This window comes from Alligator mississippiensis, chromosome 7, assembly GCF_030867095.1.
Source record: "Alligator mississippiensis isolate rAllMis1 chromosome 7, rAllMis1, whole genome shotgun sequence".
NCBI lineage: Eukaryota > Metazoa > Chordata > Crocodylia > Alligatoridae > Alligator > Alligator mississippiensis.
The window spans coordinates 88,550,996-88,577,164 of NC_081830.1; the positions used below are offsets into that span (position 1 = coordinate 88,550,996).

Below are 26,169 nucleotides of genomic sequence, written 5' to 3' on the forward strand. Positions count from 1 at the left end.
ACAGTCAGGGAGCTGAAGACTTAAAACTTGGGTACAACTGCAGAGTGGGACAAACCAGAAGCATTAGAAAGCTGCGTAACGTGGTGCTCCCTAAATCAATAGTATAAAGTCCACTGGGGACCAGACAAGAAGCTGGTGCCTGGACCAGCAGCTGAAACCACTGGTGGTGATCGCCTGAAAAAATAAGGGGAGCTGCTGCAGGACTGGAAGTGAACAGGACCTCAACTGTACATGAAGCAATTAGTTGTGTGAGCCAGCTAAAAGTAGCCCGGGCTTTGTAGATCAGAGATGGACAAACACCTCCGTATCGCAAAGTGCAACCTGCTCCGAGTGATGGAAGCAGGCGTCTGCTGTGAACGCGCTGGGGATGAAAGAACAGCATTTTCTCTCTATAAGCGACTGGGAGGGAAGAAGAAGACAGGGTGTAATTCTTGTTTCTTTTTTTAAATACTTGGCGGGTGCTCAGATAGTTAGTACCTTAAGGGGGCCATACTTGTACCCAGAGAGAGTCTTTTATTCCTTTAATTTGTGTGAGTTTTGTGCCAGTGAAACGAGAGCCTGAGAGGCTGAAATCCTCTCCCCATTCATGCAGCGTCTACTGTCTGGGGAGTTGCACTAGAAGCTCAAGTGGGATTAAACTCACCACAGGCCACTCCAGTGGTAATGGCTAGGACTGAATTTTAAGTACTGGATTGGCTGTGAAAAGCCCTTGGCTGCTGACAGCATCCCTGCCCTGTGCAGCTGCCTGCCTCTGCTCTGGGTGGCCATGTAGGTTTGGGGCGACTTCCCCCAGCAGTGTCTTTTGTCTTAAGCTCATGCAACTGCAGGGAAGAGAAGAGCACTGGTGGGAGAGGTGGTCCCCCTGGCTTTGGGGAGCATTGGTAGAAGGGGTAACCCCAGCTGTGTCCCAGCTCCCTGCTTACATCATGGATGTCTGCACCTGTGCAGCTGCTTAGAAATCTGCAGAAGCTCTGATGCATGTACTGTGATAATTCCCCTGACTGCAAACATGCAGTCTTGGGCCTCTCTGGACTTGTTTGGGACATTTGGACACCTGTTTGCTGAGACCCACCAGGGCTGCTTTCATACGAGCCACCAGCCAGAGGTGCCGTGCAAGCAGCTGCCCTCTGTTGCCACCCATATTTTACCAGCGTGTGAAAGGGTGGAGGTCTCATCCTGCTCATGAGCAATCCTTGGATACAGCCAGCCCCTAACCATGGATCGTTTGTCTTTCTGTGTCATTCCCAACAAAAAACACTACTATCCAAGTCCTTGAGAAAAGCATCAGCAGCCACTGCTGGACACATGTCTCCAGCCACACGTGGCTTGAAAGATGCATTGTAGGGAGCCGGCAGTGGCCGTTCTAAGAAGATGGTTTGGGAATTGTTTTGTCTGAGTTTGCCTGGTTTTCCTTCCTGCTTGTAGCAATAACCTGTCCGGCACACAGCCAGTATGAGAGCTGCAATACCGTGTGTCCGCTCACCTGCTTGACTCCCTCCACACTCAGCTCTTGCAGCTCCTCACCGATGGAAGGCTGTTTCTGCAGTGAGGGCTATCTTCTGAGTGGAGACAAATGCGTGCCTCAGGAGAGCTGCGGTTGCATCGATGCTGATAAGAAGTATCACCAGGCAAGTTTCCCCAAGCACCATGTCACCATAATTACCAATGCAGTTTCATTTTGCATCATATGTTCATGAACATGTACATATGTGCGTGGCATGCAGCGGAATGGATGGCATCCAAAGTCTGCCTGAGCCTAATGAGCCATCGGGCTAATGAGGTTAAGACACTCCAGTTCCTATAGCCAACAGTGTACAAGGGAGTGATGAGGGATGTGGCTGTGACCAGGACCCCATTTACAGCTGGACCGACTGGGCTAGCCTTTGGCACAGGCCTGGGCAGAACTGGAACTCATACCTCTGGAGATGTAATGTTCTGCCATTCTTCCCAGCAACAGATGGGTTGACAGGCACTTGGGGTGTGTACACACATACCAAGACAACTTAAAATAAGGCGACTTAACTAAGCTGACTTAAAATAAGGCGACCTAACTAAGCTGACTTAAAATAAGGCGACTTAAGTTAAGCCATGTTGGAGTGTACACATGTACAGCTCGTTGATATGGTGGCAGCTGTCTTGTGAGCTAAGTCAATTTAACTAATGCAGCTCAAAATACCACATCTCAGAGGTGTATTACCTTGTGCCAAATGTAAGCCAACTCTGCTCCATATACATGTGTACTCTCTGCCAGTTAAGCTGGCTTTAAAAAAGTTAAGCCAATTTAACTGTCATAAAATCAATACATGTGTACACACTCCCAGATATTCCAGACTCCTTCAATCACCCTGATGGGAAACACCGTTCTCTCTCCTTGGTAGCATGTGTGTTCATGTTTTGCTGCTTCCTCCCACAGTTGGGTGAAAGCTGGTTTACCCATGAGAACTGCACTGAGCGCTGCACCTGCAACAACAACAGCGACATCACGTGTGCAGCCTGGAAATGCGGCATAAAGGAGAACTGCAACGTTCAGGATGGGGTCCTGGGCTGCCATGCCTCCGGTAAGTTCTCCCTGACAGTCCAAGTGGGAATTCGGCATTAGACCTTCCTGATGTAGAAGGGCTTTCATCTTTTGTGTGACGGTGGAGATGCTCACCGCTGACTTCTCCCAGTGCTCAGAGACGTTAAAAGGCAAATTCCCATCTTGCAAATGCTGGGCTTTCCTCAACTGCAGCAGGTGTGCTGGGGGTGCAGAGCCATGCCCCAAATGACCAAATGCCCTGAGTCAGAGGCATGAACTCGGGTTGAGGAATGAATGAGGAAGCTTCTGACCCTGAGGGCCCAATTTAAAAATGGCAAGTGCCCAATTTGGTTTTGCAAGGGACACGTGCTGGCAGGCCACATGCAGGCAGTCCACAGTCCATGCAAGTACCCAGCAGCACACCAGAACAAGTGGCGCACTTGGCATGTACAACTACATGTTTACACATGTTTTGCAAACAAGGGTTAGGAGATGCCTTTGGAAAATGTAGCCCTAAATGTCACCAGCATGAATCTGGGCTGTCCCCAGTGGGAGTCCGCCTGAGTGGGAATGGTGAGGGTTGGGTCTCTGGAGCCTACTTCGGGGCTTTTCTTGTTTGCAATGCCTGATACCAGAACAAAACTCCTTAGCTACCGTAGATCACTATGACCTTTCCTTTAACCTTCAGGGAGCGCATCGTGTCAGGTGGTAGGTGACCCCCACTATTTCACCTTCGACAAAACAATGCTCACCTTCTTGGGCACCTGCACCTACACCCTGGTTGAAACCTGCAACAACAACAGCGTCGTTCCGGTGACCATCAGAGGCAAAAATGAAGACAGGGGACAGAGAGGTGCCACGTACCTCAAAGAGGTCTACATCGATGTGTACGACAGCCGAATCACCCTCCAGAAAAGCAGGAGCATCCTGGTATGTGGTGGTGCTTTTTATGTGTTGAGGACAGCAAGCATGCACTGGCTGATTCAGGGCAAGGAAGTGCCCTGTCTCACAGAGAAGTGTGTCCATGCTTCTTTGATACCCATGGCTGTCCCAGTACAGCTGGATTTGAAAGCACCACCTCCAGCTGGGAGTGGAGAGCCTTTTGACCCTTCTGATGTGCTCATGAAGGCATGAGATAGGAACACTGTCCATTTAGACAGAGGACAGGTCATGGCTGCCGTTGACATTTCATTGGGGGGGAGGGGGGATGTACAAGGCCTGTTTCTGCTGGGCAATCCTCTAAATCCTTGGAGAAAATAAGTCCGGATCAAAAAAAATGCTGTAACGGGAGACTGTGTTTGGCGCTGATGAAAGGTCTGTTGTCACAGCTCAACAAGGAGAGAGTCTACGCTCCGGTGAAGAACCGAATGCGAGGCGTGTCCATTGGCAACGTGGGGTTGTACGTGGTGGTGGAAACCGACTTCGGGCTGGTGGTGAAATACGATGGAGACCATCACTTGGAAATCAGTCTCCCGGACTCTTACTTCTCAAAGGTGAAATTCAGTAACTTATGAATCACGGTTGTTGCTTCAAAACACGGGATTTTCCTTTTCTGCGACCCCCGTTCATTTTTATTCATTTTCCGTCTCCTGCTTTACTACCACGTCTCTCATTGTAGGACTGCTGTGTGCACACAAGGCATTTCTCCTCTGTTTTCTTTTTTACAACCAATCGCTCATGGTTCAAAGGAGCATTTACAGGAAGTGACACAACGGGACGAGTAGCTGGCGCCTAGATGCAGAAAGTGCCCTCGGCATAACGGTGCATGCTGTGAAGTCGTAGGGGATCACAGATATATTACAGCAGGGGTGACCCACTGCAGGACAGGTGCACTAGTGGCATGGGCAGCCTCTGAATGTGGCACGGGTCAGATCGGGGAAGGGAAGAGCAGCAGATAGGGAAGGAAACAGAAAGCAGAGCAGTAGAGCACACAAGGGAAGGGGATCAGTGGCACAGGACTAATTTGTGACACTCCTGCCATAAAGGTTGGCTGCTGGTGCATTCCAGCTTCACTTCATTTCTCTTTTGTCTATTTAAATGGTACCATCCACATCTGAACTATTGATTACGGGGCTAGCTGTTACCCAGCGTCTCAGCGTATTTCTTTTCTCCATCACCCAGCGGTGCTGGGATAGGGGCGCAGTGCTTGTAACCTCGTTCTCTTGAATCTCAGGTGTGTGGCATGTGCGGCAACTACAACGGCAGGAAGGATGATGAGCTGCTCATGCCCAATCGTGTGCAGGCGAGTAACGTTGCGCAGTTTGGAAACAGCTGGAAAGTGGAAGCCGACAGCGAACGAGGGTAAACCTGACTCCTTTTCCTCATCCCATTTGTATCTCTTGGGGTATCCATCTCCGTGCAGGTATTTCAGTGATTTTCCTGCTTTGTAACATGCAATGGCCGGACTGCTTCTAGAGCTGATGCCTCTCCTTCGAGAAGCCGGGGCTCCAGCGGAGATCTAATTCAGTGAGATGCCAGGAGATGAGGAGCTTGGACTGCCAAGCACCTAAACCCTCTAGTGCAGCACCCAGATAACACTGCCAGTCAGTGTTATTTGCATTGTGAGCGCCCAGCGCGGGCGGATGGACGGGCAGAATTGTAGAAAAGCTGGGCCGGAAGAGAGCGCTGACCCAAACCCAATTCCTTCAATCTCTCCTTATGTCCCTCGGTGGCTTGTTCTCGTCGCTGTCCCCTGGATTCACTCGTCTTAAAGCGTGGTGCCCCAACCTGGACACGCTACTCCATCCGAGGCCTCCTTCTTGCTGAGCAGAGTAGGCTAATTGCCTCCCATGTCCTACATGCAACTCTTCTAATTAAAACTCCCAAAAATGCGATTTGCCTTTTTGCAGCAGTATCACACCATTAACTGAGATTTATCTCGGGATCTACGATAACCACCAGATCCCTTTCTGCCTGACTCTGGCCTACACAATTATGTTAGACTTGGTTCGTCATGTCTTAAGTGTAACATCTGCCAGGGGCCCAGTAAGTCCCTAAGCTGTTTTATTGCCCAGATCTGTTGCTGTAAGCAGTGGGCGAACCATCTTTTTGGGAAGGCTATGAACACCCATGTTTTTTAAGTGATTCCCATACTTACGTTTGCATTGTTTTCAGGGACACATGTTCATGTACACAAAAGTTGTGTGTGCATATTAAATGGTTCATTGCCTATGCATATATTGTAAGGGTTTGCACATGCAAACATGAGCCAACACACAAGGCAAAAACATTTGAATGTGCGGATAACCCAAGCTCCCTTTCTTCCCTCAAGGCGAAGGCAGGGAAGAGATTGATTGGCGAGGCAGAAAAGCCTGCATTTGTCACTCATCTTTTTTTCCCCTTGAGTAGAAAGGACCGTGGCCTCCAGAACTACTCGCCTGACTCTTCCTACCAGCAACAAATGTTCCCATCTGGGTCTCAGCCTCAGTGTGCCCCGTGGTATTTCAGACTAAAATCCTCTGTGGTTGTGTTTCCTTGCAGCTGCTTACCAGACAAAGGAGACGAGCCTAACCCTCCCTGCACTGCTGCTGCCAGACCAAACATGGAAAAGCAGTGCAATGCCTTGATGTCAGACCCCTTCAAGCGGTGCCATCACCTGGTTGATCCCGAGCTCTTCATCAAGAGCTGCATCTACGACATGTGCAAGTATGGCGGCATGAAGTCCACTCTCTGCGACATCGTTCAGGCTTATGTGGACACCTGCAAGAAAAACGGGGAGAGCATCACGTGGAGGAACAGCACGTTCTGCCGTAAGTGCGCGGAGAGACCAACCTGGTTTGCGTGGCTGAGAGGGGAAACTGAACTAGCAGCCTTTATTGGTGCTAGTTAGCATTTGGGCACTGGGTTGTGCTGGAGTCAGACCCTGAAATCTGTGTCCCCTGCTCGGGACTGGGCCCATCTATGAACAGCAACTCAGAGATGGGTTGGTTTGAGGAGCTGGGTGGACATTTGATGCTGCAATGAGGTTAGAGAAGAGAGGGGAGATAAGGGAAGACCATAGGGCACCTAGAAATGTGCGAGTGCATTGGGGGAAATGGTTTTTAAATGTCTTCATTCTGCAAGTGTTGTTGGAGTGAGGCCTAAGGGCTTGGCCTGGAGTCCGTTAAGGGCCATATTCATCATCGGTGCTTGGACCACTCCCACAATGCAAAAGAGCCATCATCTCGGCTCAACCAGCCAGTTGAACTGTGCATGTCTGTTTTCTGCCCCCGCCACGAAATAGGGCAGGTGACGCATGACTGTGACTGCAACCCAAGGAAGTTTTCTGTACAATTATTAGTTATCAGTGGCCCTTGCAGCACCCAACACTGAACAGAAATGCTCTAAAAGCAATCCCCGCCAGCTCCAAAACGCCCGGGCTGAGTGATGGGTAGCTCTGAAAGGCTCAGCTGCTCTTTAAAAAAAGCCAGAAGCTAGAGTTATTAAATAACCATGTAAAAATCAGGCGAACGTGGCTGGCGTCTGCACCCTGACTGTATTAGCATCGTACCTGTGGGCAAGGGACCGTGTCGATCCTGCTGTCTTTGTTCTCTCCATCCGCGCAGCATTACCTTGCCCCTCGCACAGCCACTACACTGCCTGCGCTCCTCTCTGCCCGGCCACCTGCAACGACATTTTTGCACCCACGCTGTGTGAGAAGCCAGGCGAGTGCACAGAAGGCTGCGTGTGCAACAACGGCTACGTGCTCAGCAATGACCGCTGCGTGCCGCTGAGGGACTGCGGCTGCAGGGACAACAAGGACAACTACTACAGCGTAAGCGGGTTTGGTCCAAAGCGACTGCCTGGTTTTGCAGCTCTCAGCAGCTCCCGGCGCCTGGGCCCACTGCCCACATTGACCCAAGAGAAACAAACTGGGTCTGAGCAGCAGAGCCGCTGACAACTGCTTCTCTAACGCAAGTCAGTGGGCAATGCAGGAGCTTGTTGCTTTTGCACAGCAGGCCCCAAAGAGTTTAAAGATAGGACCCAAAACTGGGACTCCCAAAAGCAGTGAAAACCTCTGAACACTAGTGATTTGCCGGGGCTCACTCAGGAAGTTTGCCCCAGTCTTTTGTGTCTCGGTTATCTCATGAAGGCAATAAGCCGTGTAGGACTGCAGTGCCCCAGCAAGACTCAGAGCACACGAGAGTGCAGCACAGAGCCCAAGGGTAGGTTCGTATCTATTTTCCAAGCATACGTTAAATTGTGGGTATTTCCCCTCTGCTCTAATAGAGCCAGGAGGGACTGCTCACCTCTCTTGGGTTCAACATGGTACCTAGCTGGATCTCGCCTCTTTTGCTGCTGGCCCCACATTGTATTTGTGAAGAATCACCCCTTTTTGAACGGTGCCCTTAACACAGCTTGTATCCCACCAGGTCGGGGACAGCTGGGTAACCAAACACTGCGGTCAGAAATGCCGCTGCCGCAACGGAAATGTCATCACGTGTAAGGACTACACCTGTGAGATTGGCTCGGTTTGCACCCTCCACAACGGGAACTACAAATGTAAACCAACAGGTACGTGTGCTCAGAGCCCTGCTGCCGGGGAGGGACCGGGCCCCGGGAGCTCCATCCACGCGGGATGCACTTGTACGTCTGCACGGACAGATCATCTGGTGGTGCCGGGGCCACGGGAAGGGATGCGACAGTGACATCTGCTCACTTCCCAGCCTCTTTGCCCTTCTCCGGCAATGCAAAGGGCTCTTAGTGGACACCAGCATCACCCCTCCCCTCCTTTCATCCCAGTCTCTGTAAGAGCAAATTCACTTACCCGTAATGCAGCACGGGGACTTGCTTTCCCCACTTCGCTCCGTGTGTTGGCATTTACACTGCAGCGCGCGGCGGGGATGCAATACTGACACACCAGCGGTGAGGGGTTTCAACCTCCTCTGCACGGGATGATGGCAGAGGAGGGGCCCAGATGCGGAGAGGCAGGTCCGCCTTGTGCTGCTTTGGTCCTGATAGTGTTGATGGCAGGGTACTGCTGCCACGAGAGCATGAAAAGGCCTCGGCTGTCCGCTGAGCTCCCCTGGTAGGCAAGGAAAGGTAAAATTTGGGGTAGGAGAGGGAAGGAAAGCAAATGTGGATCCTTCGGCAAGGACTCCGTTGTCTTCTGCTGAGAGCTGGGCTTGGCAGCAGGACAAAGGAGAGGAAGCTGTTAGTAAAGCTCAGAGTTGGGCAAATGTTGGGTGCCTCCTTCGGAGACCCCGATGCCTTTCATCAATCAGTCGCTCTGATGAGCCCGCTCCTCTTGTACCCAACAGCTCTGCTCAAGATGCTGCCATGCTCGCGAGAGCCGTATCAGGAGCGAGCCGTTTCTTTTGGAAGGTGGCATTAGGTCCCCTGGAAACCTGCCTGCTGCTGTGGTTGCAAATGTGGGGCAAGGGTGTGGGATGGTTGCAAAAGAGCCGGTTCCCACTCTTCCCCATTTGGGCAGCCTAGTGCTCCAGGGACACTGGAAAGCAGCTGGCCCTGTGTTAAGGGACCCATCTAGGGAGCAGGGCAGGGTCAATGTGCCTTCCCTGCTCTTATCAACAAGGTAAAGCAGCTCTGCTGCAAGGATTTGCAAACCCAGTAGGGAGGAGAGAGGGTTCAGAGACATTGCACACCCTTCACGGGCTGTCTGGGCCTGACACCGTGGCTGAAAGGACTGTCTGGTGAAACTCCGCTGTTGGGTAATGAGACGAGCGGCAGTTCTGCGTTGTAAGACCACGCCGGTCGCTGTCCGTCCGTCTGTGTGTCGCCATCACCAGTACAGAGTCCGGGCACCTGCCGTAGCTTTTGTAAGCAATGGCCATAACTCTCTGGCCTGTTATTACACCAAGCCAGTCAGCGGCCTCGAACGAGAGAACTGGCCTCTGCACTCAGACTGACTACGGACACTGTTCCCTCGTAGGTTTTGGGAAGTGCCTGGTCACCGGGGACCCGCACTACCTGACGTTTGATGGCTTGTGGCACCACTTCCAAGGCAAGTCCACCTACATTCTGGCTCAGACCGTCCCCGAAGTCCCCGGCCACCTGCCGCCATTCAGCATCGAAGGCAAGAACCAACTTCTGCCTCTAAGTCGACGCATCACCTTCCTCAAGGAGGTCCGGGTCAACGTTTACAACCACACCGTGATGTTCAAGCAGAGGAAGAGGCTCGTGGTAAGAATCACATCTGATGCATCCCTCGGCTTTTTACTGAACGAAAGACGTTGCAGTGAAAGTTGGAGATTTACTGTCTCTCAGTGACCAACTTCCTCGGTCTCCTTCGTCAGGGAGCGTCTATTAAATTACAGCTTCTGGTACTGCACTGCTAACCTGGCACGGGCAGAAGCAGGGAGTCGGGCTCTCGATGCAATGATACTGGCTTAAAAACCCTATGCTTTAAAAAAAAAAAAAATTCACACCCCTTTTTCATTGCCTCCGAATTTGAGACATTCAGGGGTCATGTTTTCAAGCCTTTCTATTCAACCATAAGAGACAAAAATTTACTTTAAAAAATCAGGACTCATGGTAGAAGTGATATCTTTTATTAAACCAACTAGATTTTTGCAAAAAAAAAAAAAAATCTTTAATTGCAAGTTTTTGGTAAAAATGTAGTTGGTCTAATAAAAGATATCATCTCGACCATGAGTCCTGATTCCTTTTGCCACCAGACCAATTCAGCTACAACCTGGATACCTTAAAAAATTATGAAATCTGGGATTGTCTTGCAGTCACCTGACCCCAGAAACTGGGGCTTTTAAAACCATAGGAGTGGTCTTTGTGAGGAGGGAAAAGGAAGCAGACGAATCATGCTAAGGGAGTTGCACTTCTATTTCTCACATTATCTATCATTATTATTCAGTCTTGTGTTTGCTTGTGCACATATGATAACATCTTTTCTAGCCAAAGAATGGCAATCTCGGGGGGGGGGGGGGGGGTTAAAAAAAGGGTGAAAATACTGACTTTCAGGTCAATCCATCTTCTTTTTGTGCAACATTTACCTGCAATAAGAAGATGAATATCAGAGGTTTTCTTCAGCTATGGCTGTTTGAAACTTTGATCACAAAACCTGAAGACAGGAGAGCTTAGCTGGGAGTTTTTCCCTGCACCCGGGCTTGCGTTTGAATTTGGGCCCAGGACTGTGTGTTAAAAATGCTCTCCCTCTCTCTCAGCTGGACGGAGTGAGCGCTATCCCCCCTGCCCGTCCTCACGAGGGTATCCAGATATTCCAGCGAGCAACGAGAATTTATATGCAGACAGATTTTGGCTTATCCATTAGCTATGACGGCTCTGAAAACTTAGGTAAGTGTGATCAAGAGAACCTACAGTAGCATTTATTCAATTTTACCCTTCCCACGGCACCTTGTGTCCCAGAGGAGATTTCCACCCAAAACGAGACTGGAATCTTGTATCCTCTGAGCCCGTGAGTCTCCTTTGCAACACGACATCCCAGAAACCAGGGGACAGGCTGTTTCCCAAGAACTAGACAACCGGCAAAAGTGGTACCTTTGTGTTTCACGAGTTTAGGGAAAATGGGGCTTGGATTGTTCCTGGCTCTGTTCATGCAAAGCCAAACTTCAGCTAAAGCTAAAGCAAAATCGCCCACGGTGGCTCATGGGGGTGATGGGATGAGGGTCAGACCGGTCCCTTGGTGGTTCTCCACTACCCCGGCAATGGCTGCTGCTCCCTGAACCCTGGGATTGCATCTTTATCTCGGGATATATCTTAGCATTAGAGCCGTAGGCCTGGTTCTCTTGCTTAAACCCAGTTTATTTCAGTGTAGACTCCACTGGCACAAGGGAGATCGCTCCTTAGCTACCAGGTCTGAGAGCTGCTCGTGGGAGTAGAGGGCAAGGGTCCCCGTACCCACCACCGCAGCCCTGCAGGAAAGGAAGGCCTCTTTGACAGGACACCAGTGCAATTCAGGGAGGGATCCCTCCTAGCATCCCCTGCCTGTGGTCCGATCCTAGCACAGAGCTGCCTACCCTTCCCGTCCTTCCCTTCTGCGCGCTTGCTGGTGCTGGGTCCCGGTATCAGCTTCTCCTTCTGAAACCCCCAGACATCACCCTGGCCAACACCTACAAGAACAAAGTCGAAGGCCTGTGCGGTAATTTTGATAACAAGTACAGGAACGACTTCACCAAGCCTGACGGCTCCCGGGTGAGGAACGTGAACGTGTTTGGGGAGAGCTGGAAGGTCCCCGTCGAGAGATCGGCCCATCGGCTCAGGTACACCCTATATATGCACCGGGCCAGGGCTGGCTGCTTAATGAGGCCCTAATAACCTCCAGAGAGGCTGCTGGCACCCTCTTCAGCCTTGGTCTTTCTTCTTCCTGTCTGGGGTCATTCATGTCTTTTTCTAGCTTGCGTGAGGAGGTGGCAGTGCCCCTGCAGCACCCTGGGTTGGTGCCACATCAGGGAGTTGCACCGTGTCGGACTGGAGGGTGGGTGGGCATGGGGGTCTGGCCTCTTTCAAGCGAGGCTCATGGACCCTGGCACAGGCAGGGATCATTTACCTCCCTGGATGACCTGAGGAAAGGCAGAGGCTGATCCGACATCCCCCTGCCTTTGGGAGGCAAGGGGAGCTTCCAAATGCAGCGAGGCTCCCCATGCTTCTGCTCCTGTCCTGACTCCCTGTGTCTCCTCGCTTCCCTGGCTCCGTTCCTCTTCCAGCCAGGACACGGCAGGTGGAGGCAGTGAGATGTCCCCTTAAATCTGGCGTTGCACCCCATCACTGTACTGCTAAGAGTGCATTAGTGTGAGCACTGCACTGAGCAAACTGATGTGCGGTCAATGACTTCCCGTTCCAGGCGAGCTGCAGATGACGAACTGGACGATGCCAAGCTGGAAACCGGGTTCCACAGCGAGTGCTCGGAAAGCCAGCTGCTTCATGTCAACACCACTTCCAAATGCCGGGTCCTGATAGATCCAAACGGCCCCTTCCGAGAGTGTCACTCCAATGTCTCAGCAGACTCCTTCCTGCAGTAAGTCCCTAGGATCGACAAAAGTCTTTCCCCCAGCTCTTCTTTCAAGGTGTTTCTAGAGGCTCCACAGTCAGGTGCATCCACAAACAGCACAGCCATAGACAGTGAGGGCTGGAAGGGACCTCAGGGGGTCACATCCAGTCCAAACCCCTGCTCAAAGCAGGGCCAGCCCCAACTACATCATCCCAGCCAAGGCTTGGTCTACCTGGGTCTTGGAAACATCCAAGGAAGCACCTGGTGCTGAGCCCAGTCGCTCGGCTGGCATTGCACTGCCTCTCGGTGCAGTCTCCACCGTTCAGGGTGTAACAGGGTGGCAAGGTTTCGTGAGCAGCTGATCAGTAAACCAGAGGTCTGGATGCATGGTAATGGTGAGGATACAGGCTGATGTGGGAAGGATGCTTGCGTGCTGGCAGGGATCTAGGAAATCGGCTCTTAGCACAATGCAGTCCACGATGGAGCTCTGCCAGCCACCAGGAACAGAAACGCACGTGGCCGTGACAGGTACTCGTGTCCTTGCTGCTCACACGGGTGCGTGCAAATGCAAAGCCCAGGAGAACAAATTGACCCCATCTTCCCGGTGTCCCCAGGTTTGTATAGTCTTTCTTGCATTACTCAGTCAGAAAAGTACTGGAAAGCCTTTGCGAGAGCCCCAGCACAGGATCAAGGGACAGCCGCTGGCAACACGGCAGCAAATGTTTCGGGCATGAACGCTTTCTCGTGTTGCAGGAACTGCCTGTTTGACATGTGCGTGGAGCCCAACAACAACGAGATGCTGTGTCGGGACATGGAGCAGTACGTGCTGGTGTGTCAGGAGAGGGGCATCGCCGTGCAGAACTGGAGGGAGCGGACGTCCTGTGGTGAGCACGAGGGCGCTCTGTCTTTCCAGACACACAAGTCAGGGTTTGCAGCTCGGAGAGCCAAGGACCCCCACCCCATCCTTCCCTCGGGTCCCGCTCTCTGCTCCCTCTTTATTGTGGCCCATTACAGTTTATCCAACTCCTGAATTCTTTACACACGAGATGAGGCAGACCCCCTTCCCCCCCCCCAGCCCACTTCCCATTTTGATAGGCTTTGATCTCTCTCTTCTTTTGCTAATTGTGTGTCTGCTACACCCGTAGTGGCACACAACAGCCATAGAGCAGCTTGACGCGCCCCATTCTTGCTGCTACGCTTTGGGCCCGAGTTATGTGCTGGCTTTCCTCATGGGGGTCCCGAGTAAACCTGAACAGAAAATAGGGTCCCAGGAAGCCGGTGCGCTGTGCTCCCACGTGCTGCAGCCTCCCGGTACAATGCACCTCTCCTGACTTCCGTCTGCAGCTCCGCAGTGTCCCCCCAACAGCACGTACAGCATATGCACGTCTGCCTGCCCCGTTTCCTGCGGCAACCTGGCAGCTGCCTCGGAGTGCGACCTGCCCTGCGTCGAAGGCTGCGAGTGCCTGCCCGGATACATCCTCAGCGGCTTTGACTGTGTGCCCTACAAAGAGTGCGGCTGCACCTTCCTCAACCAGTACTACAAGGTGGGTGGGGACCGCTCCCCAACCAGCGCTTGGCACCAGTGGCCTCTCCAAATAATTCTTGCCAGTGCCTAATCTGTCCTTAATCATGCGTGGCTTCATGCTGGCCATTTGCTCTGTGATGTTTTGGGTCTTAGAGAAAGGGCAGGGGGTGGAGCAGGTCACGGCATGTTCCTGGGGTCCCTTCCTGCCTGTAGGAAGTGCCGGGAGCAGCACCATGGATGCAAGCACTTTGGGGGCCCATGCAATGGCACTGGAAAGTCTGGGCTAGCTCTGTCTCATCTGCCCCCTGAATAACTGTGCATGCAAGAAGGGATATCCTGGGCTTATAGATGTGTTAGGCACTGGTGATAGAGACCTGTCTTAGCACCTCACTGTGGGCCCAGTCCTGGCGGCTCTGAGCAGCACCAGTGGAGAGCTCACAGGCTCTGTGAGCATGCAAACTCAAACACGGCATGCCAAAATAAACACGTTTACAATTTGTAATGCTCATTAATGAGGATTAAATGCCGTGGTGTGTACAAGTGCCCTCTGACATGCATGGTGCTCCTGCTGATCCGGTGCCTGCATAGGAATGGCTTGGGAACAACACACCCCACATCCAGGGCACTGGACTGGATGGTGCTTGAGGTCCCTTCCAGCCCTGGGTCTGCCGACAGGGCTGGACCCTCGCAAATGCCTGTGCCTTGAGCTCTGCTGCAGAGCCGGCTGCCCAGGAGGGGCTTCCTGCCCCTACCAGACAGCAGAAAGCAGCTGCCTCCTTTCATAGGGTGAAGCTACAGACCTGAAGCACGTGCAGGCTCTGCCCATGATGATGATGGGGTTCCCTCTGGGGCAGCACACAAGCAGGCTGTGGGGCTGGCTTGGCATCCACTCCTATTTTTCAGGCTGACTTTATTCAGTGCCTCTGAGTCTACCAATGGACATGGGATTTATTCTGGGGCAGCCACGGGATTTACTCTGAGATGCTACGGCGGCACAAGCCCCCTGTCCCATTCTAAGGGCTTGTGAAATACCAAGATAGCAATAATTTGAGTTAATTCCTATTCCAATGGCGTGTCTATGCCTGTTTTGATGCCAGTCAAACCCTGGGCCAGTTAGACCTGGGACAAACCTGAGGTCTGCTTTTAACCTCACACTCCCCATTCTCTCCCAGGTTGGAGAGACGTTCATGACTGAGGACTGCTCTCAGACCTGCGTGTGCACGGAAAGCTCCAGCGTCTCCTGCCTCCCAAAACCATGTGGCTCCGAGACGGTTTGTGGCGTGGCCAACATGACCCGTGGATGCTACCGGAGTGAGTCCATCTCTATGCACGTCCTCTTGCCCCTGAGCTCTCTGCCCAGGGTCCCTCTAGGAGCAAGCGCTGCACCCGGGCAGACCTTGTATAAGGAGGGCCCTCGGGCAGGAACCCAGGATGGGCCTCTTGGCAGGGGGGAAGGATGTAGGCAGGAAAGGGGCTGTCAGGTGTTGCCAAAAGCTTCCCAGAATGTCTTGGGCAAGCACTTGTCAGAGGCTTCTTCCACAACCTTGCTCTCCTCGTGCTTACAAACCATCAGATCTCCAGCCACCATTTATTTGCAGCCAGTTGAACCTGGTTTGTTCTTGGAATCGCAGAAAAGTGGGGCTGGACGACAGCTCCAGAGGTCCCATCTAGTGCAACCCCCTGCCCAAACCATGCCTATCCTTGTCCTTTAGTGCAAGCAGCTTTCCTCTCTCCATGATATTTACCCTCTTGGTACCTTAACGAGAGCAATGGTCTCCACTCTGAGCCACCATTTGGCCCGGTGACACAAGCCGAGCCCCTCTGCTCATGCCCCTGTGATGGACTCTCCAGCCCCCTGATCATCCCAGTCCCCTTCTCTGATTGAATGAATCTCTCCTGAACAGGGAAAGCCAAAACTGTGTGCAGTGTTTGAGTCTCCCCAGGGCCTCGTGGTGCAGCAGTGTGATTGCTTCCCTGTTTCTAGTGGAGAGGCTGGATCCCTTCTAGGATGGCATTTACAGTGTTTCTGGCATAGGGACATTTTGATGCTGGCTAATACACCCAGGGCAGGTCTTTCTCCTCTCCTCCTTCCAAGGGAGGAGTTTGCAGCTTAGAAGGGAAATCCCTGTTATTGGTTCCCCAAGTGCATGAGCCAAGTTCATCCCAGTTCTATTATTCCCTTTCTCTCAGTCATTGAATCATAGACAATGAGGGTGGGAAGGGACCTCAGGAGGTCACATCTAGTCCAACTCCCTGCTCCAAGCAGGACCAGCCCCAACTACATCATCCCAGCCAAACTGAGCCTTAAAAACCTCTGAGGATGGAGACTGCACCACCTCTCTGGGTCACCTGTTCCAGTGCTTCACCACCCTCCTAGGGAGAGAGTTTCTCCTAATATCCAGCCTCAACTTCCCTTGCTGCAACTTGAGCCCATTGCTCCTTGTCCTGTCATCTGCCCCCACTGAGACCAGTCCAGCTCCAGTTCTTCTTCCATGCCATCCCAGCCCTCCTCTCTGTTGACTCTATCACCGGCCATTTGCACTAAGACACACTTACTTGCTCAAGCACCAGGCCCTGAGCCAAGGAAACCCCTTAAAACATGGACTAGCACCGTACGGCTGCCCTTTCTCATGCAGGGGAGCAGGGGAAAGCTTCCCCAGGCCGGATTCCCCTGGGAGCCTGACACGTCCCCCTCCCTCCTTGCAGGTTCTCCGTGTCTACAAAACCCCTGCCAGAACGACGGGACATGCATTCCCGGCAACAGCGATTCCAGCTTCAGCTGCATCTGTCCTGACCCGTACATGGGGCCTCTCTGCGAGAAAGACCGGATAGGTAAACAGGCTGTTGTGAGCTTCGTTAGACACACGACCTGCTTGGTCAGCAAAAGCAGTGTACGCTGACTGCAAACAGCTGGGCCTGAGCAGTCACGAACAGGCTGCTTCTGCCAGGACCCGATGCTGCCCTCGGTGACACGGGTACAAATCAGGAGTAGGTGTGAGACCAGAATTGAAATCGGACTCAGGCCCACATCGCATGGGCACTCAGAAACTTAGTCGTGGGTGAAGGGCCCAGTCCCGCTCACGCTCTGGAGGCTTCGCCTCTGAGGATCCACTTGCAGGTACAGCCCAAAGCCACGGGATCACGGAGTCTGCCACGTGCTCAGTGCTCAGGGTGGGATACAGGGTCGGGGCTCTGTGCCCCCCTGGGATGCAGCTCACGTCACGACCTGGCATAGCTGATGGTGTTCCCTGCCCCAGCCTGTGCCTGGCAGACATGGTGAGGATGTGGGCACAGGGCTTATCCCTGCAAAGAGAAACCTATGGTTAACTCAAGTTGCCTCTGGAGGGAGTGGCAGCAGAGGGGCGAGAGTCTGCCCCAGGCTGGAGCCCAGAAGCCAACACGCGCCACGTCAGACAGATCTACAGCTGCCTGGGCGTGGGAAACCTGCTCACTCCCTGCATGCTGAACCTGGGCTTGCCTCTCCCCCACAGATAACCAGGTCATCCCAGGCGGATCTAACTCCCTGGTCTACATCATCGTGGGTGTCGCTGTGGGTGTTGTTGTGCTGGCGCTGATCATCTCCCTGGTGCTCTGGGGATACCGGTAAGGGTTTTCCCAGCTGCTCGACACAGGAGCAGGGTCTGGGAGCTGCAGCATTTGCACTGCTTACCAGCACAGCCAGACACGACCTGGTGCTCAGGCCATTGGTTACGGTGTAACCCACCCTGCATGTGGCCACCGGTTACAGTGTAACCCACCCTGCATGTGGCCATTGGTTACGGTGTAACCCCCCCCCCCCCGCATGTGGCCATTGGTTACAGTGTAACCCCCCCCTGCATGTGGCCATTGGTTAAGGTGTAACCCCCCCACATGTGGCCATTGGTTATGGTGTAACCCACCCTGCATGTGGCCATTGGTTACGGTGTAACCCCCCCCTGCATGTGGCCATTGGTTACAGTGAAACCCCCCCTGCATGTGGCCATTGGTTATGGTGTAACCCACCCTGCATGTGGCCATTGGTTACGGTGTAACCCCCCCCTGCATGTGGCCATTGGTTACAGTGAAACCCCCCCTGCATGTGGCCATTGGTTATGGTGTAACCCACCCTGCATGTGGCCATTGGTTACAGTGTAACCCACCCCTGCATGTGGCCATTGGTTAAGGTGTAACCCACCCTGCATGTGGCCATTGGTTAAGGTGTAACCCACCCTGCATGTGGCCATTGGTTACGGTGTAACCCACCCCTGCATGTGGCCATTGGTTACGGTGTAACCCACCCCTGCATGTGGCCATTGGTTAAGGTGTAACCCACCCTGCATGTGGCCATTGGTTACGGTGTAACCCACCCCTGCATGTGGCCATTGGTTAAGGTGTAACCCACCCTGCATGTGGCCATTGGTTAAGGTGTAACCCACCCCTGCATGTGGCCATTGGTTATGGTGTAACCCACCCTGCATGTGGCCATTGGTTATGGTGTAACCCACCCTGCATGTGGCCATTGGTTAAGGTGTAACCCACCCTGCATGCGGCCATTGGTTATGGTGTAACCCACCCTGCATGCGGCCATTGGTTACGGTGTAACCCCCCCCCCCCTGCATGTGGCCATTGGTTACGGTGTAACCCCCTCCGCATGTGGCCATTGGTTACAGTGTAACCCCCCCCCCCACATGTGGCCATTGGTTACAGTGTAACCCACCCCTGCATGTGGCCCATGGAGCCCCTCAGTCCCACCCAGATCCCATTAGTCTGCTCATGCTGGTCCCTAACCATGAGGCAGCATGGTGGAGCAAACCAGTAACCCCACGTTGACTCTTTCCTTACAGAAGGAAGAGGCAGGATCAATCGAGATTAGCCAGTCAAAGGTCTTGGTCCTTGAGCCACTCAACGGATACACTAGACCAAGGCACGGGACAGCAAGACCTTGGCTTTGTGGTCAACACAGCGTTTGATCAGACAGAAAATCAACCGCACCACTCCTAGCGACCTGCTTTCCTTCTGACTGTTGTCCCTTTTCCTGCTCATGATTTCCCCCAACCCCTTCCTAGCATAATATTTACTAATAAAACCCCTGGACATCTCTGGGCACTCTCGTCTCCCTCAGTGTCCCCAGCCCTTGCTGGAGGGAAGTGGACCTGACTCCCTGCAGAGGTGCCGTGGACTGCAGCGGCACTGCTTACGTGAGCAGCACCGGGGGTAACTGGTGCGGCCCCCTGCCCGCAGCTGGCTCAGGAACTGCTGTGGGCTTGTTCCCTGCCTGGAGGAGGTGGGCGAGGGTCTCCGGAGAGCTTGGCTGCAGGCAGGGGCTGACGGGGTCCCCGCCGAGGGAAAAGCTGACCTGCTGTGGGGCTGGGGTTGGGCCTGACACCCCTGGACCACCCAGGGCTGGAGTTGGACTTCACAGGTCTCGTGCTGGCCTGGTACAAACACTGCCAAAGTCTGTGGGCTGCTGGCCAGCATTGCAAGGCCTTGGTTGGCACTGCTGCAGGTGTGAGCCTGATGACCCCGGGGTGACAGAGGTGCGCGTGGTCTCCCCAGCACAGCACTTGGGATTTGCACCCCGGGCTGGGCGAGCGCATGGAGCTCACGCAAGCAGACAAAAGGGCATTGTGCTGCGCAGGCGTTCAGGAACGTGCGGCGCTATTGGGGAGCAGAATAGGGCTTTGCCTTGCTTGTGTACTGGGAGCAGAGCCGGGCAAAGCCCCCTGCTCAGGCAAAAACCAATTGCTGCAGGTGCCTGGGAGGTCACAGCCGCTCTGACGGCGTCAGATCTGCGTGCTCAGCATCCGCTTCCTATTGTTAGTGACGGCCCCTCCTCGTGCCCTCGCCCCCGGGAGCTCCGGGTGGAGGGTGCTCGGTGTCGCGTGCCTCAGCCTCCCGCACAGCCGGCCCGGCTGCAGATTACAAGCATCTCCTGAGTTGCCATGGATACCTGCGCCGTGCGGCTGCAGGCAGGGAGGCTTTGCCACGGGAAAGGCCTGCCAGCATCCCAGACTCGAGGCAGGTGCCACGGGGAGCAGAGGCACGTCGCTGACACCTGAGGACGAGCACCGGTGAGTCTTGGCATCGCCGTTGCCGCCCGCCTGCAGTCCGGGCTGGCCCCCGAACGCCAGTACTGACCCCATGCCGCTTCTCGGTGCCTCCGTCCAGTGCAAGCCGCAGCGGTGACATGCACCCCTGGGGCCTGAACTTCATTGGTTCTGTTCCTAAAAGCGGCCCCAGACTCGCCCCCTTTTTGGAGACTGCTTGCTCCTTTGCAGGAATTTCACGATGATGATGATGGGGGAGTGCGCCGGGGGCGCTGGCCTGACCATCTCCACCCGCGTGTGCACTAATAGCACGGTTTGCCAACACCCTGGACCGCGGACCTCAGCGGGGCCCATCTCTCAGTAGCACCGAGGGCCGGATCCTGCCCCTTGCCCTGATGCTCTGGGAGGAACAACCAGCCTCAGCCCCTCCACAGAGGGGGGTTTCTCCCTGGCGGACAGCAGCAGCCGAAGCCCTAAATCCCCGCTGGGCCCCACAGATTCAGGGGCCCCTCATGGGAGGGTCCCACGGCTGCTGCCTGTGGGGTCTGTGGCTGGCCACGGGGGCCCGGGTGCCTCCGTGTTTTGGACAGTGAGGCCAGGGCCCCGGTAAACTTATCCAGGGATTCCCCGCGAGGCTGTCCTACGCCTGCCGCCTCCGCAGGGGGGATGAGACCCATGTCCCCATCCTTAGCAGAAAGAGGCATTTCTGGATGGGTAAGAATAAGAGCTGCCACGTCCTGGGTCAGACCCCAGGTGTGTCTTGCCCGGTCTCCTGCTGCGCGGAGGCTGGAAGGGAGCGCCTGGGTCCGAGCCGGGTTTCCCCTGTTCCTCTCCCCATCGCAGCCTCCAGCACTTGTAGGAAGGTCTGATGCAGACGCCAGCTCCCTCACTGCCCTGCTCAACAGCCTTTCCTCCAAGCACTGGGAGGACTCCCATCGCCGGCCCCTTCGCCAATGTGGCCTTGAGCCTCCCACAGCCCCCGAGGGAGCAGGAAGGACCTGACTGCAGGCCTCGTGCCCCCCACCCCGCGCTGTGTGCCCTTTCCCCAGCGCGGGTGTCCAGCTCCTCTGGGCGCGGTGGGCTCCCCCGAATCTCAGGCCAAACACTGCTGCTGCCGGCATGGACCCGGGGCTGGCACCCCACCCCAGCGAGGGGCCGGGGGAGTCCTTCCAGAGGTGGGGGTGCTGGGGCACGGCACAAATGCTGCCTGCGCTGTCTCTGGGGCGGGGGGCGTCTCCTGAGACCGAAACCTCCCTGGCTTAGGGACGCTGAAGGCTGCGGTGCGTTCGGCCCCGATGCTCAGACCCAGACTCTGCTTCCAGCCCCGGGGTCCAAGGGGCTTTGCCCGCCTGGTGCAAAGGGCCTCGCTGGAGGAAGGAGAAGCCGGCTTGCGTGGACAGGGCGGTGGCCTGAACTTGCCCCACCTGGGGCAAACCTGCCCGGTGCTCCAGGGGCAGGGGCAGCCCTTCCCGTGCGGAGCAGGTGTGTGCACACGCGTGTGCAGGGGTGCAAAATCCAAGCGGCGCCCTGGCCTCAGCCTAGTCCGTCCTGCGCTCCCCCGGGCACGGGTGGGCGCCCCGCCCCGCCCCGCCCCGCCCCGCCGGTCCTGATTGGCCCGCCTTGATTGCTCATTTGCATACCAAGGGCCGGGCCGGGAGCGGAGCGGGAGCGCGGCTCTGCGCGGGGCTGCGCGCTACTTTCAAACCTGGCGGTCCAGCCGCTCGGCCTCAACGCAGGTCCTGCTTGAGCTGCGGGCACGCGCGTGCGCCTGCTGTGTGCGTGTGCGTGTGCGTGTGTGCGCGCGCGCGCGTTGGCAGCGCCCATGTGCACGTCTCTTCCCACCGTGTGCATGCTCTAGCCACGTATGTCTGCGTGTTCCCGCCCTGTGCGTGCGCTGGCAGTGCCTGCGTGTTCCCACCGTGCGTGTGTCCAGGTGCATGCGTGTTCCTGCCACGTGCATGCTCTAGCCGTATGTGCACATTGGCAGTGCCCGTGTGCCCTCGTGTTCCCGCCGTGTGCTTGCTCTAGCTGTGTGTGCATGCACGTTCCCACCGTGTGTGTGTGTGTGTGTGTGTGTGTGTGTGTGTGTGTGCTGGCAGAGCCCACGCGTGTGCTGTAGCACTGCCGGCGGCTGCAACCCGAGACGGAGGCGAGGGAGCTCTCCAAATTCTTTCCAGAGCTCCTGGCAACGCTTGTGGCATGGGCTCCCCCTCCCCGTCCTGCACCAGCTGCGTGTGGGGGCAGGGGTGCTGCGCGGAGGAGGCCGGGTGTCCGCGGGCCGCCGCGCCGGGGGCTCGTGCAGGACGTGCGTGAGCCTCTGCACGGCTGTCTGCCCAGCCCCTTGGTGCGGGGTCCCGGGGCCGTGCCCAGCTGCTGTCCTGGGATCCCCTCCGCCTGCTGTTTCTGTCCAGCGGCTCCCCCCTGCACCCCCGGCGAGCGCAGCTCTGGGCACCTGGGCAAGGACGGAGGCCTGGCGGGTCCGGAGAACTGCAGATGGGGCTTGGGAAAGGGCAGCTGAGCCCTTGGGCCAAGGGGGAGAGGAGAGGGTGGGGTTGCAAAGCCCTCGCTACCCGCGGGCAGAGCCGTGCAGACTAGACCCGAGCGGGCAGCTGTCTGGAGACGCCCGGCGAGACACGGCAGAGCAACCGCTGCAGGGTCATCGCAGGGCACGGGAAGGGGATTTGGGGCAGCAGGACCTGCCGTGCAGGAGCTGGAGGAGCCGTCACAGCGGCAGTGGGGTGTTATCGCCCGGCTGTGGGGGGCGGATGGGCCGGGGGGTTATAAGGACGTGGCCTGACCCTTCCCATGAATTCTCTGTCCCAGGCGCCTTGCCCCACGCCACAGGATCGGGTGGAAACCCAAGCTGAGCCGGCGTCTCCCTGCCTCCCCTTGCAGATGGCAGCTAACGACAGCTTCAGCGTGACCTACCCTGGCAACCCCCAGCCCGGGGACCTCATCGAGATCTTCCGGCCAGCCTACCAGCACTGGGCGCTGTACCTGGGGGACGGGTACGTCATCAACGTGGCACCTGTAGGTAAGAGGTGCCCCACTCCTCCTCTGCCCAGGAGGAAGCACGTTCTCCCAGCTGACGTGGCCATGCCGCCCGGCCTCGCTGGGGCTTTGCATGCTGAAGGCAGAGCAGCAGAGGGCTCCTGGCACCGCTGCTGGATGTTATGTGGCCTTTGGCATGTCCCATAACCTCGCCTCGTCCTTCCTGGGCAGCAGCGCAGAGGTGAGCCCGTCTGTCCCAGCGGCGCTGTGCCCAGGGGAGCTAGTTGCAATGAGATGCAGGGCCGGCAGGTCCCGGGGGTGCATGGCACCGGCTGGGCATCGGACCCTAGTAGCAGGGACCAGCCTGGGCTGGAGCTAGCACAGCTGGGTGCTGTACCGGCCCCGGGTCAGCCTCAGCCCATCTCTGCCCCCCCAGACGAGGGGGCCGCGGCCTCGCTGGCCAGCGCCAAGTCGGTGTTCAGCCGCAAGGCGCTGGTGAAGATGCAGCTCCTGAAGGACGTGGTGGGCAGCGACACGTACAAGATCAACAACAAGTACGACGACGCCTACACGCCCCTGCCCGTGGAAGAGATCATCCGGCGCGCCGAGTTCCTCATCGGCCAGGAGGTCTCCTACGACCTGCTGGGCAACAACTGCGAGCACTTCGTCACGCTGCTGCGCTATGGCGAGGGTGTCTCCGAGCAGGTACGTGGGGCGGGGGGGGTGCACGGTGCATGTGGGGGTGCATGGTGCACGCGTGCACATGGACGGCTCTGCCCGGCTCTTCTTGCCCAGGCAGGAGCTGCTCCTATTTCCCTGTCCACCTTCCCCAGCCCTGTGTGGGGGCACCCAGGAGCAGGCCATGCGTGCCAGAATTTGCAGGACCTTGCCACAGGTTCAATTAAAATTGGAAAGGAACCAGCTATAAAGTTGTTACACATTTTCAAGCTGGTTGCCTCTTTTTATAGTTGGACAGACATTTTTATCGTGCCATCACTGCTTTGCACACGTTTATTGCTAAATATATGTAACATCTAGCAGGGGCTTCAGTATTGATGTGGGTCTGGGTGACTTGGGTTGTCAGGATACAAGCTACAAGGCCTAGACACATCAGCTCCTCGTGGCAATTTATAAGAGGGGGTCCAAGCCCCGTGCGGCTGCCGCTGCTGGGTCTGGCGTGTCTACGTACATCTTGGGATCTGGCTGTGCCTCTGGGCTCGGTGGGGATCAAACACTGGAGTTATCCAGGGGTTCGCGTGCAGTCAAGCCCCTTCTGGTGTCAGGCCTGTCAAGCAGGAATGGGTACTTTGGAGCTGCAATGGGTCTCACACCAGTGGGATGCATCCATCTAACAAGAGCCGTGCCCGACTTCACAGGTGCCGGTTGCCTTCCCCTGGCAGCTGCATCAATAGCAGCGTCCGTGTTCAGGAAAGACAAAGCCCCTGATTGTTTTCAGCCTGCCTTTTGCTTCTTTCTTGCAGGCCAACCGAGCCATCGGTGCCATTGGGTTCGTAACCGCTGCTGCCGGCGCGTTCTCCTTGCTGGGCTTCTTTCAGAACAAGTCCCGAGAGCGGCACTGTTAGTCGCGTGCCCAGGTGCACGTCCGGCACCGACGCTGGAATCCAGCCTGCACGGGGCAGCTGGCGGATGAAGCTGCAGCGGACACAGACCGTCGTACACCAGGACGCCCGGCTGGAGCGTGCATCGGGTCGATCTGGGCGCGATGGTGTGCCTGTGCATTGCAGTGCACTAACGAGCAACGGCTTCACCCTGACGGGCACGGCTTTGCCGGGCACTGGCGCGCTGAACTGGGAAAGGCGCCTGCTGTGCGCTGGCTGCTGACGGGGCTTGTCCAGACTCTGCTTTCCTGGGGCTTTTCAGTGAATAGCTTTGGTTTTTTTACTTGTTTGGAAAACCATTTTTACACATTTTTAGAGGAATATTTTTGAACTGTGATAACCTTCCCCTCCATTGCCCGACGGACTCTACGCACGGCCGGTCACGCTGGCTTGCAGCTGTCCTCGTGTAGGTGCTCGGGACACGTGCTGCACCTCGGAGCTGCCGCCGTGTCGAGCCCGGAGCTGCGTGACACGGGAAGGAGGACCGAGTCCCGACTCTAGCGGTCCCTCCTATGTTTGACTTGCTCCAAGAAACGGATTTCCTCCCTCCTGCCTGTGCAGCGGTTTCTTTGCGCTGCTCCGTGGAGCTGTCAGAAGCGGGACTCATCCTCAGACCGGCTGGGGGAGATGGAGCCGGAGAGCCACCCCCATCAAGGAGCACACGGCTTCTCCTGGGCAGAGCCTTACTCAGAATTTGCAGGACTTTGCCACGGGTTCAGTTAAAGCTGGAGAGGAACCAGCTATAAAGTTGTTACGCATTTTCAAGCGTACAGGCAGGCTGGAATCGGGAGCGTCCATCGTCTGTGATTTCAGCGTCCGAATGCCGAGTGCGGGGCCCCTGGCTGCGTCTCGTAGCGCAGCCGCGTCTGCTGTTCTGCTTTCCTGTTGAACTAAAGCTGATTTTTAAATACAATGGAAAACAACACGGAGGCGTTTTGTTACAATGCGTGTGAATGGTGGGGTCAGTGATGTCGGAGCCAGGATGGTCCAGAAATCAGAGAATCATAGAAAATAAAAGTAGGAAGGGACCCCAGGAGGTCACATCTAGTCCGACCCCCTGCTCCAAGCAGGCCAGTCCCAACCACAACATCCCAGACAAGGCTTTGTCTAGCCAGGTCTTCAACACCTCCAAGGATGGAGACTGCACCACCTCTCTAGGTGACCTGTCCCAACACTTCACCGCCCTCCTAGTGAGAGAGTTTTTCCTAATATCCAACCTCAACTTCCCTTGCTGCAGCTTGAGCCCATTGCTCCTTGTCCTGTCATCTGCCCCCACTGAGACCAGTCCAGCTCCATCCTCTTTGCAGCCCCCCTGCAGGGAGGTGAAGCTGCTATTCAATCCCCCTCGGTCTTCTCTTCTGCAGACTCAATCAGCCCATTTCCCTCAGCCTCTCCTCACCAGTCCTGTCCCCCAGCCCCACAGCCATTTCCATTGCCCTTCGCTGGACTCTCTTCAACGTGTCCACATCCCTTCTGTAGTGGGGGCCCACAGCTGGACACAGGACTCCAGATGTGGCCTCCCCGGTGCTGAATAGAGGGGAAGAATCACTGCCCTTGATCTGCTGCCAATGCTCCTACCAATGCAGCCC

At 55.7% G+C, this 26,169-nt stretch overlaps 2 protein-coding genes across 2 annotated transcripts in view; both read left to right on the forward strand.

The window, feature by feature from the left end:
* LOC102571956 (IgGFc-binding protein) overlaps positions 1–19,022 on the forward strand; it is a 72,987-nt gene extending 53,965 nt beyond the window's left edge. The window contains exons 55-72 of the mRNA XM_059731873.1: positions 1,426–1,628; positions 2,414–2,558; positions 3,207–3,448; positions 3,847–4,011; positions 4,692–4,819; positions 5,999–6,267; positions 7,063–7,271; positions 7,870–8,011; positions 9,390–9,640; positions 10,636–10,765; positions 11,523–11,691; positions 12,273–12,446; positions 13,173–13,303; positions 13,764–13,963; positions 15,117–15,255; positions 16,651–16,776; positions 17,436–17,547; positions 18,768–19,022. Coding sequence (XP_059587856.1) covers positions 1,426–1,628; positions 2,414–2,558; positions 3,207–3,448; positions 3,847–4,011; positions 4,692–4,819; positions 5,999–6,267; positions 7,063–7,271; positions 7,870–8,011; positions 9,390–9,640; positions 10,636–10,765; positions 11,523–11,691; positions 12,273–12,446; positions 13,173–13,303; positions 13,764–13,963; positions 15,117–15,255; positions 16,651–16,776; positions 17,436–17,547; positions 18,768–18,924 — 3,092 coding nt within the window. The 3' untranslated portion in view covers positions 18,925–19,022. The remainder of the gene's footprint in view (positions 1–1,425; positions 1,629–2,413; positions 2,559–3,206; positions 3,449–3,846; positions 4,012–4,691; positions 4,820–5,998; positions 6,268–7,062; positions 7,272–7,869; positions 8,012–9,389; positions 9,641–10,635; positions 10,766–11,522; positions 11,692–12,272; positions 12,447–13,172; positions 13,304–13,763; positions 13,964–15,116; positions 15,256–16,650; positions 16,777–17,435; positions 17,548–18,767) is intronic.
* Positions 19,023–21,653: 2,631 nt separating this feature from the next.
* On the forward strand, positions 21,654–25,505 carry PLAAT1 (phospholipase A and acyltransferase 1). The gene is made up of 3 exons (XM_006270907.3): positions 21,654–23,004; positions 23,398–23,666; positions 24,443–25,505. The coding sequence occupies exons 1-3, from the start codon at positions 22,776–22,778 to the stop codon at positions 24,542–24,544; spliced, it is 600 nt and encodes a 199-aa protein (XP_006270969.2). The 5' UTR covers positions 21,654–22,775; the 3' UTR covers positions 24,545–25,505.
* Positions 25,506–26,169: the final 664 nt, after the last annotated feature.

Excerpts from the sequence above, each read along its gene's own strand:
- PLAAT1 (XM_006270907.3), top strand. The coding sequence starts at position 22,776 with ATGAATTCTCTGTCCCAGGCGCCTTGCCCCACGCCACAGGATCGGGTG. Across the intron at positions 23,005-23,397 it reads CATCAACGTGGCACCTGTAG|ACGAGGGGGCCGCGGCCTCG; the intron begins GTAAGAGGTGCC and ends CTGCCCCCCCAG. Across the intron at positions 23,667-24,442 it reads GCGAGGGTGTCTCCGAGCAG|GCCAACCGAGCCATCGGTGC; the intron begins GTACGTGGGGCG and ends TCTTTCTTGCAG.